Source organism: Mobula birostris, chromosome 11 (assembly GCF_030028105.1).
Source record: "Mobula birostris isolate sMobBir1 chromosome 11, sMobBir1.hap1, whole genome shotgun sequence".
In the NCBI taxonomy this organism is placed as follows: Eukaryota; Metazoa; Chordata; class Chondrichthyes; order Myliobatiformes; family Myliobatidae; genus Mobula; species Mobula birostris.
In genome coordinates, this window is record NC_092380.1 from 81335239 (window position 1) to 81351470 (window position 16232).

Here is a 16232-nt window from a genome sequence, read left to right on the forward strand (position 1 = left end):
TGATGATTGATTGAATAACTTCCATATCAATATCAGCATTGTTTTTTTTAAAAAAATTAATAACTAGTGAAATTACAGTAAAATATAGTACCGTCACAGCACGACATTATTCCAGCTCAGGGTGTCAGAGTTCAATTCCAGTGCTGTCTGTAAGGAGTTTGTACATTCTCCCTGTGGCCACATGGATTTCCTCCAGGTGCTCCGGTTTCCTCCCACTGTCCAAAAATGTATCAGTTAGAAGGCTAATTGGTTATTGTAAATTGTCATTTGTTAAATAGGTGGGTTGCTGGGTGGCATGGTTTGTTGGGCCGGAAGAGCCTGTTCTGTGCTGTATCTCTAGATAAATACACAAACAAGCAAATAAAAAAATAGATAAATAACTATTTTGATTATATTTTTTTTAAAGGGACACACTCAAATATATTTTGACATTGCTAGATGGGTACTCTAATCGGTCTCCCTTTTTAATCTCTGACACAGAAGCCACATTTTGCCAGGGTAATATGTTCAGTAAAGCGTATTCCCAAATTGATCTTCATTTTGCATAATGCAACACCCATGCTGATCCCTGTCTTCATTCTGAGTCAAAGATGGCAGTACAAAGTGCTTCTGAAAAGAATTTCTATTTTAAGAACCTTCGACAACAAAAAACCTCTGACCTGACTGCATTCAGAATGACAGTTGATTTAAGCTCCTCCAACACGACAGCTCAGTGATTGGTGAAGAGAGGATAGTGAATTGTAAAATCAAATTTACAGCACTATAAAGGACTCTGCAGGTAATCATTAGTGTGTGACAGCCTTTCATTAAAGTGGCACTAACTTCACTCCTAGGAAAGAGGAAGTAACATTCAATTGCAAAAGATATGTTTGTGCTAAATGACTCATGATGCAACTTGTGTCATTGCACCTTACTTTTAAGTTAACAGAGTAAGAAAGTTACCAAGTATTTGATGGTTACATTATTAATTAATAACCAAAGGGATGGAGCAATCAATAATTGCCAATAACCTGAAGACATAGAGGTTTTATATTTCAGCCCTCTATAACATTACTTTAAAGGAGAGGACTGGAATATGTTAGCTTCCAGATTTCATTAGAAAGCTACTGGCGTTGGGGAGGAAACTTTCAAAAATAGGGAAAGATCATACAGTCTAGAAGCAACTCATCAGTACATTGCTGCTCGATATGGGATCTCATGGCTGGTGAGAAGATCTGTCACGGAGTTAACATCATAGTGTCAGGAAGCATTGAAACAGGCCCATTGATACAAGTGGTCCATGCCAACCAAGATGCCCATCTAAGTTAGTCCCATTTGCCATGTTTGGCCCATATCCCTCCAAACCTTTCCTAGTACCTACCTGTCCAAGTATTTTTTAAATATTGTTAATGTATTTGCTTCAACCATATCTTCTATCAGCTCATTCTATATACGGACTACTCTCCAGGTAAAAAAAAAGTTGCTCCTTGGACTCCTATTAAATCTTAACCCTGTTACCTTAAAGCTACAGCCTCAAGTTCTTGATTCTCCAATCATGGAAAAAGCATTTATCCTATCCATGAACCTCTCTACGATCACTCCTCCTTTACCTACATTCAACCTCTATCCATAACTCAGTCACTCAGTCCAAGCAACATGTTCGTTAATTTCCTCTGCATCCTTTCCAGCTTAATGGCATATTTCTGACAGTAGAGTGACTAAAACTGAACACAATATCTTAAACATAGCCTTGTATAATTGCAATGTAACATCTCAACTTCGATGCTCAATGCCCTGACTTACAAAGGCCACCTTCACCACCCTGTCTACCTGTGACACCACTTTCATGGAGTTGTTATACTTTTAAAAATATCCTAATTGGGTTCTTCTAAATTCATGAAATTGGCTTGGCTTTGCAGAAACCCATTTCCATTTTCCACAAATAAAAATTTGATAACATTTCTAGCTGATTAGCATTTTTCTAGTTAATTAGCATTATCCAGACCAACATTTACAAGCCCCTACCTTATTTGATTGGGTAACTTTACCACATCCCCAGTAGCAACAGGGCAAGACTCCTGTGCTTAAGTATGGTGGAAATGACCCTTTTAACTCTCCATACCTCAGGGCTGTGTGTACATCTCCCCACCAACACATTTAGTGCAGCAATAGCTGCATTATCTACCCACCATTTCATTTTCAAATTTAAATATTAACATATTTACATCAGCAAAGGCTGAGGAATGGGCTGTGGCTTTAGTTAACTCCATAAAACAAGGAAGAACTTGTTCTATTGAAATACATTATTATTTATGTCAGGAGAACGAGTTTCATGATTATTGGTGTGTAACCACTGATGTCTCAGATTCCTAAGATTCTTCTTACAGCCTGAGAATTGGGACAGTGTGCCCACTAACATATCCACAACTGCAATCTCATCGGTTCTGTTATTGATCAAAAATACTCTCAATTTCTGAGCGACCGGGCACAGTGACATGTTGTGTCCAGAGGACTGCTGAAGGAGCTGCAAAAGCATACCCAAAGAAAGGAATTGGATTTTAAATAGCAGTCAAGATCCTCCAACATCAGCAAAAAATTACAAGAATGTCATGGAGAAAATGTAACACGATATTGCTGGGACTCGTATACCTGGGTTATGGGGTTAAATAGTTCAGAACTTTATTCCCTGGAGCAAGGAGAATGAGAGGCGATTTGATAAAGCTGTACAAAATTATTAGAGGTATAGATGAGATAAATGCAAGTAAGCTTCTTCCATTGAAGATGGGTGAGATCTGAACTAGATGCCATAGGTTAAGGGAGAATGATGAAATATTTAAGGAAAACCTGAGGAATTAGCTTCTTGACTCAGAGAATGGAACGAGTAGCCGGCAGAAGAGTTGGATGCGGGTTCGGTTTCAACTTTGAAGACGAATTTGGATAGGTACATATGGATGGGAGGTTTATGGCCCAGGTGCAGATCAATGGGACTAGACAGAATAACTTGGGCATGGACTAGATTGCTTGAAGTGCCCATTTCTGTGCTTTATTTCTCTATCAATCTAGCCTTCAATTCATTTGTCAAGACTTATGTTTAGTATTTTGTGAGGAACCTCTATTAAAAGCAGCCTATCTCTCCACAAGGAATTTGCATTCAGTTGCTTCCCAGAAGCAGCTAAAGGTGTATTTCATTCATTTTAGAAATATTATAACAAAAACATTTGTTAAAGATTCAGAAATGGGATCACATAAAGTAGAACAAAAAAAATCCAAGGAGAAGATAAGGAAAATATAATTGAGTCCAAAACTGTGAGCTAGTGTTTGCCACATTTTTCTGGAAAAAGCTTCACATAGCAATAGTGGCAAACAATCATTGTTTTAATTTCTGTGTGATAAAATAATAAAACAGATAAGGTTATTTAGGTTAATAATTAGAGTAATTTTCTGAGATTCAGGACATGGTCAGGCTGAAAAGAATGTAAATTATGCATTGTCTCTGATGCTCTGTGTCCATTTAGCTGAGCATGCTGTGCCTACAATGAGCATGCAGCGAATGTTCCTTTTATCTTTAATTCTCTGCTTCAATTCTAGGTCCAAGTCGTCGGTTCAAAAGAGTGGTGGAAACAATTCAGGTCCAGTTGTTAAGTACGCACGACCAGCCTTCTGTGCAACAATTGTCTGGTAAATATTAAGTTTTCTTGGAAAATGGATAATGTTCTAAATTGTTGCCATGTTATATGGTTTTAAAGACAATTCTAACATGATTTCACTATTTCCATCCTGACATGTAATTTAGATCTCCCAGTGTTAATATTCAGATAATCAGCCCTTTAATCTGCCGGTAATTGTAAAATTGATGGAATAAGAAGTTCAGCTTTTATTTGGTTTTTCTCCTGCAATTTTCAGAATCTTGCATGATTAGCAGGCTTCCCGTTGCGTTAATTATTTTTACAGAACTGAATTTGATTACATCATTGTTACTCTTTGGGCCAATGCAATAGAAACCTTATTTCAATCTGCGAGCTGCATTGCATCTTGTAAGAGTAAAAAAAATCATTCTTTGAAGTTGTATTACATGGTACACAAGTTTTGTCAACTTCAAACAAAATCTAAACTAAAACAAAGCATTTGCTCCTGGATTGCAAACTATTTTCTTAAAATATAACATATCCTAAGGAAAGAAAGAGTGCAGTTCGGCAGTTCCACAGTACCACTCTATATGTGTAAAACTCAATGAGGAAAGTGAGAAATTGATAGTGTCCTATGAATGAAAGAGTGGCTTGTTCTCCATTGCACTAAATATACCATGAAGTCATGTCACAAAGCCAATGGAGCCCAGGTTCTGAGGCAGAATTAAATTTGCATATGTTACCACAGTTCACATTTGGCACATACAATGGAGAAATATTCCTGGGCTACCTCAGGGGCCTGAAACAATGTAAGGTGTGCCCATCTCCAATGTGGAGCCAAACAGATGAACAGAAATTGATGATTGTTGCAATGGTACTCAAATATTGAGTCCTACATCCCATATTGAACAATGCACATGGTAGGGTTTTGAAATGAAGGCCCATAGAAACGACTCTCCATATTAAGCATGTGAAAACATTGCATTCACAATGATGTCGTTTTGAATACATTCCTCGTCTCTAACTGATGCAATCATTAGTCCCGCAGCTAAAATGAATTATGGATATATTTGAAATACAGTAAAAATCCAGTAAGAAATATAGGCATTTTTAAGCTTATATATATCTTCAGGCAACTCAGGGAGGCTAAATTTGCACACAAAGACATCCAGGAGCAAATCTTTCTTCCCTCCACTGGAATGCTACTCCTTGTACCTCCAAATCTCATTGATAGCTTTGTCTATGCAGCTGATGCTTTATGTATACCTTTATGGTTCAAATGTTATCCAGTTAGGTGATCAAGTGGAATGATATGGTTTCATTCTATTTCCTTTTTGTTTTGTGGAATTTTACCAATGTACATGTAAAAATTTTGGTGCAAATTTTGGTAAAAAATTGAATTTTTCCAGTAGTTTTGAAAACTAAGTTTCAATGTAAAATTACCTTTTAGATCTGTTTTGTAAAGTGTATTGAGATTTCTGCAATTTTTATATTTAATTATATTTGGGTGACCGTAGCAAATTGTAACAGAATATTGCTTTCTTAGGGAAACTACAGTCAAACCTTAGCTCATTTGAATGTACCTGCCTCATGCTAAGCAAGTTAAGTTTCCCTCTGGAATCCTGGGTAACATTAACAGTGTTTAATCAAAATATTCTAATACTTCCACTGCCTTTGTTTTCCATCCCCATCTACTGACTACACTATTATGTCATGACATGTGTGTGTGCTATCATTCCATTTCCACATCTTTCAGCTTCCTGATGAACTGTTTTCACTTCTCTCTGCTTATTCGCTCCATCTTGGCGGTCATGGGATTCTAGAATCTCATCGACGCTGCAACTATTAACCCTTGGAAGACTGAATTGTTTCCATGTCAGAAGATCTGCCATTCAACAGATACAGTTCAAATAGGGTCACGTCCTTGAACAAATATTTTGGGACCTTTATTTTTAAAAATTGCCATTTTAGTATTAATCTAGTTATAATTTATTTGTCTGCATATTCTTGTTTTGGATTATTGGTCTATGCAGTAAAGAAACATGTACCTTTCTCCTCCTGTAATCCAGCAACTTCTCACTGTATGCAGCTGCTGACTGGCAGACTTTCAAAATGTGGTAAGAACCACCCCCCCCCCACCCCGCCCGCTACCCCATCCACCAATCACTCTTATCCCCGTGGGGAGCACTATCTTATTTCTTTTTTAAGTTTTCAGATTTTGAATCCACGCTTCTGACCACACTTTAGTTCCTTTTGTTGCTGGTGCTGCATGTTGCAATATGTTATAATTAGCTCAGTCTTATGCAGCAGCTGCTGGGTGACTTTGCCTGCCGGATAGGCTTGTGGTGCATTGAAATGCCTTACTGCATTTTTGTTTTGGCAGTGAATGAAAAGATCGCAGCTTTAATAGTCCTGTCAAGATGAGCCTCAGGTTACTTGATTATTACTGCCTTTCCCGTCAGGCAGTTGCTCACTAACCTAATACTCAGGATTTGCTGTTGCTTTGCTCATCTTGCAATGCACATAAAATGCTAAGTGAGTAGGAGAGCACATCCAGTACCCTAACACCCCCACTGAATTGTGCATGATGACACAAAGATTATTTTATTTGTGCAGTTTAAGTTAAAGTATATCTCACAAATCTTTTCTACCGTCTTATATGTGTACGTGTTTATTATATATTTTTTAAAAGTAATTGTTCTTATAAGTTACTTTTAGTGTTTAAAGTGTATTCATAAGTCTGGGTTCTTTTTGCTAATGCTTTTGAAAATATCATTGATAACCTTTTGAGGCCTGCAGTAATATTGATTGGAAGTGACTATTGTCCCTTTCTTGTGCTCGCATTGTATTCATATTTCAGTGGTGCTTGCATTGTAAGTGGCCCAGTGATTCATTTCTGAAATCCACAGTGTAGCCTGATACTCAGCCAAAAATCAGGAGGGACCAAGCTCAGTGGCTGGTGCTAAAATAGCTCTTCTTGGCCAAGACATTGATGCTTAAATTACCCTTAATGCCACCAAATTATGGAACATCAATTTTGATAATTTCTGGTCCAGTTATGCCTTTAAGACATTGCCTGAACATGGGTGCCAATTAAGGACAGAGATAGATTCTGCTGTGACATTCTCCTATGTTGAATTGCCTGTCAACACCCACTTTGTATGTTCATGTGCAGATGACAGAAGATTGAGCAAGATAACAGAGGGTTTACAGTATCCATACTTGAGCAGAAATTCAATGTCTTCAGAAGGGAAGGGAGAAAGAGTAGCTATATGTAACTCTCTCTCCATAAAAAGCATTACAAATATAAAATGGTAGAATACATTTTAAATTTGTACTGGCATTTTATCAAATACTATTAAGCTTATAATTGAAGATATGGCAATATCTCATTTCAATATAAAAGAATGTTTGAAGTGAGATTCTGCCCAGAGAGGGTAAAACATCACACAGCAAAGTACAAGGATAGAGCAAGTATCTGGAAGGATACCTTCTGCCTGCTGTTGAGGAATAATTAACTACACACAAAGCTGAATGAAATAAATAACATTTGTGGCTTAATCGTGCTCAAATTAAACAATGATCTACAGTGCTCTTTTTCTACCAGGACTCTCAGAATCAAGCCTTTTGACCCAACAGATCCATTCAGCATTCATGATCAAAATAAACCTCCCCTGACTTGCTTCACCTCACCGTACTACACAAAATCTGGAATACTTGGTTCCCACAGTTGCAAGGGTGTTTTTAAAACTAACACTTTATAGCTAATTATTTGGGAAGCTTACAGCCAACACGTTTATCATTCTAAAACATGGAACAGGGCTGACCAATCTTTGTGTAAAGATATATTGGAGGATCCATGTGACATTTGAGTAATACATTTACTCAGTGTCGTCGTAGAGAAGTAGTGCTATCAGTGGGTTTTTAACATGCTATTGGAAATGCTTTATGTCTGGATCAATACAGCACTTCTCAACACTATTTTGAAATTAACCACTAATGCAGGGCTGGCAAACCTTTTTGAGAGTATGTGCCCAAATTGGCAATAATCTTCTATAAACATTCTCTCACATGCCATTGCCATTTTGAGCAGAGATTATCACTGACTAATGAATTAGTAACAAAAATAATATTTTTAAGGAAAAGGTATGAGTCCTGTTGCTTATTTATGTGTATTCATTGCTTTACTATAAATCAAAGTATAATTGAGACAGATTAAAATAAACTAAACATTTTAGAAAACCTGTTAAAATAATTAATATTAATCTTTTAAAAAGACAAATGGAAAATAACATCTTTTCTAAACAATATTGTTATTGTAACCACTTACTATCCAAATATTGATGTGTGCACCAGGTCTGTGAGGATTTCAAAACGTCTCATCGTGTGTTCTCGCAACCATGTAGCTGGCACCAAGCTGGCGTGAGACATTTCCTGTGAAAACATCTCGCTGCTCTCAGCATGTGTAGAATCATTTGCTGCTTCATTCGGCAGTAAAGATAATCATTATGTATCTTTTTATTATGGGTGGGGTTTAAAGAATTGAGGAGGAGCACTGCATGCTGCGTGCCATCTTGGGCATGCACTTGTAGCTGTTCTCTTCAGACTAGCTATGGGGGATAATGCTTTCGGAGAAAGACTTCTGATCCTTTCAGCTGTAGAAGCATATGCAACAGATTCCACTCAATTGGGACACATCAGGACCAATACATTTTGACCGAATTAAGCAGCTGCCCCAAATACCTGAAGTTTCATGGAAATAGTTACAAGGGTAGTAAGAGGACAAGCTACAATTTAACTGAATAACAAATTATGTTATTTACCATAGATATACCATAAAACTGTGTATTACTTCTTGATAGTTATCACTGGAGGTATTCAACCAGTGTACGAGTTCTTTTGCTCGATTGTAAATGAACAAAATCAGTACAGATACCTATTGTTGATAATGGACTGCCTTCATACAATACTATTGATAATTGCATCCTCCAAATCTTTATTTTCATTATAAATTTTGTAGCCTGGGGAAAAGTATACACTCAGGACAACAAATACTTTTTTGGGTTTTAATTCTTTTATCTGTTTTAGATGTTTTAGTGCCGGAAGAGGGTCTCAAAACAAAACGAACGAATTTACAACCAGTTCCTGCCATTACAATCTCAGTTTAACTTTCGATCCACATCCTTGTGTATCGATGAATTGCGTAGGCAGTATAAAAATACATAAAGCAAACCGCACAGAACTAATACAAAACTAATACGGTAGTGTCAATTCTGAAGGAACACAATACAAACAACATTAGGATCCCCCCAACCCTGTACCTTGTACATAGCAACAAAAATGTAAGTGAATACATCTCATCTAAGACGTCGACTCCTTTTTGGTACACACGTGCTAAGCTTCCAAACAGAGACTAAACATTCACGTTACACAGTTACATTCACAATCAGTCCTGATACAATAAAGTTAGACAACAGGTACACTTTAGCACAACTTTTACGAGATATTGCCTGGTAGTTGAATTACAGGAAGACTGACCTACTTGGCTGGAAAGGAAATTTGCACAAGCCACGCTGTCCAGCGCCGATGCCTTCACTCGTGAAAATCTAAAGCATCCACGTGTAAAACATGTCAAATTACTGATATTCTCGATTCGCCAACAAGCATAAATGAATTCACATGGATATCGTCAATTAATGCTCACCTTTCCTCTCCATGCCCAGTACCTCTGGGAGGAACTTAGTCCCAAAGCCCCACCAGCTTCTTCTGCAGAAAACAAAAAATGGTCTCCCCGCTATCCCGCGCGTGCTTAATGACATCACCGTCTCCACTTAAAGGCACAGGCAACTACTCTAGCATTACCCGGATGGATGCCTAAGTACACTTTTAGCGATAATGAATAAGATTCAATGGTCACCCGGTTACATAACTTTGTATGCCTTCAAATTCTTTGTAGTTCCTAACTTGATGAAGTAGTGAAATCATATCATTTTCATTCCTGACTGTTTCTGGCATCTCCAAGGCCGAACGTTTGAAGCCGTGGTGAGCAAAACAGTTCTGAATTGTCTTACTAGTTTATTTCTTGCCAACTGTCAGTGACAAAAATCACTGCCTTTTTGAACACAACCACACACAATTAATGCTATTTAAAATAAGTTCACTCTAAGCGTGTGTAGTGTCTAACAGCAACACAATATATGTGTTTGACGCTGGTTAGAAACTGTTCAACAGCAGACTCCTGTCCCAATTTAGTGGCATAGTGTCCCAAATAAATGAAGGAAATCCCGGCTATTTTCTTGATTAGTTTTTGTTCTTTATGTGTTGTCCCAAATAAGCAGCTGCCCCGATTAACTGATGACCCAATTAACCAGAATCCACTGTATTTAGCTTTTTAAGTCACGTGCTTCTCAAAAGCTTACATGCAAATATAATTATATTTGTGTAATACAGAATATTGATCAGAATTGTAAATTACCTTCAAATTCCCTGGAATTATATAAAATTGTCAGAAGTATTAGTAGAATCCTGCTGTTGAAGATAAAAGTGAAAATGTACATTCTGACCTTTCGGCATTCTTAACTTGAGGCTCCAGTAAGATTTTATCTTTAGAACTGTAAGTGAACCCCACAAAAGCTTTCAATCCACTTTCAGAACTTAATCAGTTAGAGGTGCAGTCAGAAAGATCTTCTTAAAATCCTTTCTTATGTCTACTTTTCGGATTCTTAATAACAATAACACTGACATTTTCTACTATCCCACTGCCATATACTTAAAGCATTAAGAAAAAGGTATGTAAACATGCTGAAATTCCTCAGGGCCCATGTATTCTGAAAACTAAAGTTTAGTCATTGTTAAATATCACCCATCCAAATAAAATGTACAAGCGTAATAGATGTAAACCAGCAATCATGGAAGCTTATCAATAACGCAAGATAGGGTACCAGAAGATAAATACACCAAAATTGCTCACAAAACATCAGTAAAACACCAGCAAAATTGTATTGTTTCATGCTGTGCCTGAAATTATGGATGAATCTCAAATCCATGGGGCAGAGCCAAAAATATGTGGCCTATTACCCTGACGACAGAGCCAGTACAAGAGGTAGCAGGATTTAATAGATAGCTAAAAGAGAGCAGAAATTTAACTATAGTAGAATTACACTTGTGCCCACTTTTCCTCAGTCCTTCAAGCCAAATATTTACTTTAAGTTGTGGTTGCTACTTAAATATGTCTGGGAGTCAAGGGCAGCTTCATGGACATAGAAATACATATTCGGGCACATATTTCTAATACCCTCCACCAAACTAATTGATTATCCAGGATTCAACAAGTCATAATTCTCACTCTAAACATAATGCTAACTTTAAAATAAGTTATTGAATTCTCATGGAAAGTTTTGGAAACTGATTAGTGAGCACTGTATTGTGTGGTGGGACACTTATATCGGTGTTTTAATTTGTGTTGAATACTGAGACGAGACTAGTTAATTCCTAAGCTAGTTAAAAGAAGACAATCAGGATTTACAGTTCTGATCAATATTCTGTCTGTTGCCTCCAATCATCAGTGCTGACTCACTGTCCATATTCACATACAAAATAGAAACATACAGAACTGTGCAAAAGCCTTAGGTACATATATATAGCGAGGTGCTAGGTGAACTTAAGGAGAGGATTATTACATCAGACCATCTACTCTTTCCTTCATAATATCATCTTTCGGGTGGGTTCAGATCTTGATGTTTCAGTTTAATGCAGGGAATACAGCATTCAGCTGAAACATCAAGATCTGAACCTACCTAAAAGTTCCATGTTGTAATTTTGTCATACTGTAATGGACAACAAACAAAATCACTTGCTAAGAATTTAAAACAGAAGTGCTTGAAGAGCTGAGCCAGTCAAGCAGCTTTGAAACTTGTATGCTTTCCATCCAGCAGTGGGGAAGGGTTGTAGACATGAACTGTTAACTAGTTTCTCTTTCCACAAATACTGAATAGGTTATAGAAGCCTAAAGTAGTAGAACACAGATATACAGGTCCTTCTGCCCAACAATCCATGCCAAACTACCAAACTACCAAATTAGTCCCTATTACATATCTCTCCGAACCCCGTCCCACCAGGTCCTGTCCAAGTACTTCTTAAATAGTCCTGTTGTAGGTTCCTCTGACAGCTCATTCCATATATACAAACTATGATAAGCAACTTTACTATAAGACAAAATTACACAGTCAAGAGTTCTTCCAGCATTTCTGTTTTCGTTTAATTGCTGCTATACTACCTGTAAATGGTCAGCTGTTAAAAGATAGTTTACGTTGTGGGAATCAGTTCTTTATTTGAAATCTTTACTACTGTCTATTACCTTGACATTTTCTTTAGATTTTTCAGTCTTTATTTAATTCTCATTATTCCCAGTTCATCTTATTTTTACTTTGGCATTTGGCTGCCCTGAATTAAGAATATGTTAACGTATTCGTTCCCAGTATATAAACTTACTTGCAATATGCAAGATATAGAATGTATTGTAGTACAATTTATTATCAGGTTATGTATATGTTATCATATACTTTAGATTTATATACAGGAAAATAAAGAAGTACAATATATTTTATGAAAACTATACATAAACAAAGACTGACAAACACCAAATGTGCAAAAGAAGATAAATTGTGCAAATTAGAAAAGATAAATAATACTGAGAACATGAGTTGTGGACTCTTTGAAAGTGAATCTGTAGATTGTGGAATAAGTTCAGAGTTGAGGTGAATGAAGCTATGCACTCTAATGAATAAACTCTTCTTGGGCTTCTGACCAGGTACAGGTATCAATTTTAACTGACTTTTAGATGACAAACTCTACTTTTGTCATTGGGGATGATGCCTGCAAACACAATAGCCATAGGATTGACTTCAACAGCACAGACCACTGTGCCGTGCCAATGGCTTTTGGGACGGCCTGGTGAAAGAAGCTATTAGAATAAAACTAGAGGAAAAGGATTTTAACCACCAGACCAGATATGCCCAGGCATCAACCCTGATGAAGGTGGCGGAAATGTTGGGAGCCCAAGAAGAATTTATTCATCATATATGCTGGGAAAGCACTAGATCCTTTTTTTGTTATGCACTCTGGTTCAGGATAGTTGTAAAGTAATAAATGTTCCTGAATCTGGCTGCCTGGGACTTGAAGCCTCAGTACCTCCGGCCCAATGGAAGTAGCCGGAAGAGAGCATCCCCTGGATGGTTGAGGTCCTTGATGATGGATAGTGCTTTCTTGTAGCAGTGCTGCATGTAAATATACTCAATATTGGAGGGAGCTTTGCCTGAGATGGACCAGGCTGTATTCACCACTTTCTCTATTGCCATCAAGATGGTGCTGGTTATATACGTCAATGTTTTGTAGTCAGCTCACAAAACTACTATATTTCATAAAATTATTTTGTGAGCATGTTAAACCTGAAGGTATTTGAAATGTGTCAACTGTGAGAGTAACCTTTCATCTATAAAATGTCTTCAAGTCCATCCAGGTTTTCTGTATTTCATTACACAGTTAATATCACTTCAATCCTATACTGAGTAGATAACCATTTAGCATAAAATTATCCGCTTTATAGCGAAAGGTACAGAATGGCCAGAATAGGAAATGAAAAATAATTGTATTGAGCTGAAAGCTAAAGGGTAGAATACAGCACAGGAACAGGCTCTGCAGCCTACGATGTTGTGCTGAAGTAATTAAGCCAACGACAGCTCATCCCGTCTGCCTGCACATTGTCCACACCCCTCCATTCTCTGCACATTCATGAGCCTACCTAAGAGCCAATTAAGCACCTCTATCGTAAGTCCTTCCATCAGCGCTCCTAACAGTGTGTTCCAGGCACCTACCACCTTCTTTCACCCTACCCTACCATCTCTCAAGTTTTAAAGTTGAGGGAGCCATACTGTATGATTACACACAATTACTTTTGTTGCACAAAATGTCTGTAAGAGAAAACATTCCATTTTCTAGCAGCACAATGAGTAGAAAACTCTAACATAGAGGTGACAATTAAAACTATAATTGATTAGTCATCCGTAAAACCCTTATAAACTTGAAGGATTTTGATTAACAAATTAATTGTAATATGTTGCCCTACCCCAAGTTCGTGTAAATTTAGCAAATTGCATTACAAATTGTGTGTAACAAAGGTCTCACAGAGGGTCCAACCAGCTTATGCATGGTAAAATATACAAGCATTGAAAATCACACACAGATTTCTCTTGCAACTAGAATAAATTAGAAAGATTGGGCTAGGGTACCCTAAACTGGATTTGCCAAGTGTTTTTTAGATAATCTCTTCTAGATGCAACAAAACAGATTCACTTCCTTCCCCTGAGTCTGCTTCTCCATGTTTTACTAACTTGCTTCAGTTAATAAAATGTTTAGTAAATTATATACATGCAATTAAGCAGTCTGAAAAGCCTGTAATACTTAAGATCAAAGAGCAATTTGAAGCAAAGGAAGTTTCTGTTCTTGAGTAGTTTGGTTAATCTTCAATGTGGTACAAAAATTTTAAATTATGATAACAGCCCGAATAAAAAAGCATTGTGCCTGCTACTGAGAGGAGATTGTAAAGCAGTATTTTTTTTACTTGGTTTGTAATCCATAATTTATGCATTCACAAACAGCTTCATGTATTATCTATTTTGTACAGCAGTTAATATTTTCTTTCATGTGGCTAGCACCAGCTGTGGAACTCTGTGTAATCTGGGGCATTATATGAAATTAGTTCAAAATAGACTAACTATAAAATGAAAGGGTATTTGCTGCTGAAATTATCATTCAGTAAATGCTAAAATTTATGTGCTGACAATATGTGGACCCATAACCATTTGGATTTTCTCCAAAGCCAACAGCAACATTTCTATGAATTCTTCTTAAGCAGCTCCTCAGAATGGAGGATGCCTGCTTCCACTTAGGTTTTGTGGGTTCTGAGCTGGCTCATGAGGCCAAAGGGGCAGCCTGTGTTTGATGGGGCAGTTTGTGAGCTAGTGCGTCCCTGTAAGCATGTAGGCTTTCTTTGTGCCCTAGATGCATGGGCTAGAAGGTGAGGTACAAGGAACGTCACCTTCAATTTCAAACACATAACAGAAATGGCAAATGCTGAATGCACTCAGCAGGTCATGCAGTATCGGAAAAAAGAGAGAAAGAGGATCAGAGTGGCAAAGGAAAAGAAATAACATCATATTACAGGGAGTTTGGGAAAGGGTATTGATAGGTCAAAAGTAATTTCTTTGTTATAGTGACGCAGGTATTGCCTTGGAAATTATCAGTACATGAAGTCATCCAGTCAATCATACAACAAGACACTCTGGCCGATTAGCCTGTTTTCACCTGCACAATGTAAACAAGAGGAACAGCATCTCGTCTTTGGTCTGAGCATTTTATGGCATTCTAAGTTCAATGTTGAATTCTACCTACCAATTAAGGTAACTCACTTTCTCTGTCTGTATCAGAACAAGCCAAGCCATTTATCTCTGCCATTAGTTCTGTTTCCCTTGCTCTATTAGTACATTTTGATTTGCTTGACATGGCATGTGGTCCCCCTGCATTTCACAACTTTTACATTGCTTAGTCTTTCTTCTCATTCTCTAACTATGCTCACTTCATGGGTCTAATGTACAAAGGACCATGTTGTCTCTGGCAAACTGCCTACCCTTATTGACTCAGTGACCTCATGCACCACCTACCCAACTCCACCAAGTTAGCGCAAAGCATCGTCAGTAGGAAAAAGAAGCATTGCATTAATTTCAGATGTGTTTGGCATCTTCAATCCCAATGTGCATACAGACAATCGTGCTGCAGTGTAGATCCATCCATTCGTCTCAGCTTCAACCAGCAATATGCTGGCAAAGAAGCAGGAGTATGAAGATCAAATTTATCTTCAGGTGAATTCCTAAAAGGAACTGGCAGACAAATCTCAAAATCTGAAATAAAAGCAGAAAGTGATGGAAGCAATCTACTGTTCAGGCAGTATCTGTGCAAAGATAAATCATTAACCCTCTATGTCTGGAACTCTTCTAAGTTTTTACGGCATTTTCTTTTTCATTTCAGATTTCCTGCATCTGCATACTTTCTTAAATTTTCAGACACTTCCTGTGCCCCGTGTTAGAGTCACATAATTACACAGAAGTAGAGGTAGGAGCAGGCACCCTGTCTCTCAAATCTGCCTTCGTCATGGCTAATCTGCCCCAGATGCCAAAGTTCAAAGTACACTTATTATCAAGAGATTCATCTTCCTACAGACAGCCAACGAAACAAAGAAACACTATGGAACCTGTTCAAAGAAAAACATCAAACACCCATGCGCCAAAAAAAACCAAATCACGCAAACAGAAAACAACAAGTGAATAACACACATCAAACTGTAGAGTCCTTGAAGCCATCTAGGAATGTTCAGTTTAGTTCAGTTCAGTCCAGTTTAGCACTGTGTCATTCAGTGACTGCTAGCCGCAGAGCCAGTCCGCCCAGATCAAAATCGCACAAAATCAGAAATGCATGAACTTCAGAGTCCTCCAAAGACATGTCCAATCCACAAGCTGCACCAATCAACCCTTGCCCAAGACCCAAGACCCCAGCAGCAGCGAGCGAAAGGAAGAG

General features: G+C 37.7%; 1 protein-coding gene across 1 annotated transcript in view; it reads left to right on the top strand.

Moving 5' to 3' along the window:
- The window catches only part of LOC140205542 (serine/threonine-protein kinase BRSK2), a 1025607-nt gene that overhangs the window by 951461 nt on the left and 57914 nt on the right, over positions 1–16232 (top strand). Inside the window, exon 18 of the mRNA XM_072273159.1 lies at positions 3568–3657. Coding sequence (XP_072129260.1) covers positions 3568–3657 — 90 coding nt within the window. The remainder of the gene's footprint in view (positions 1–3567; positions 3658–16232) is intronic.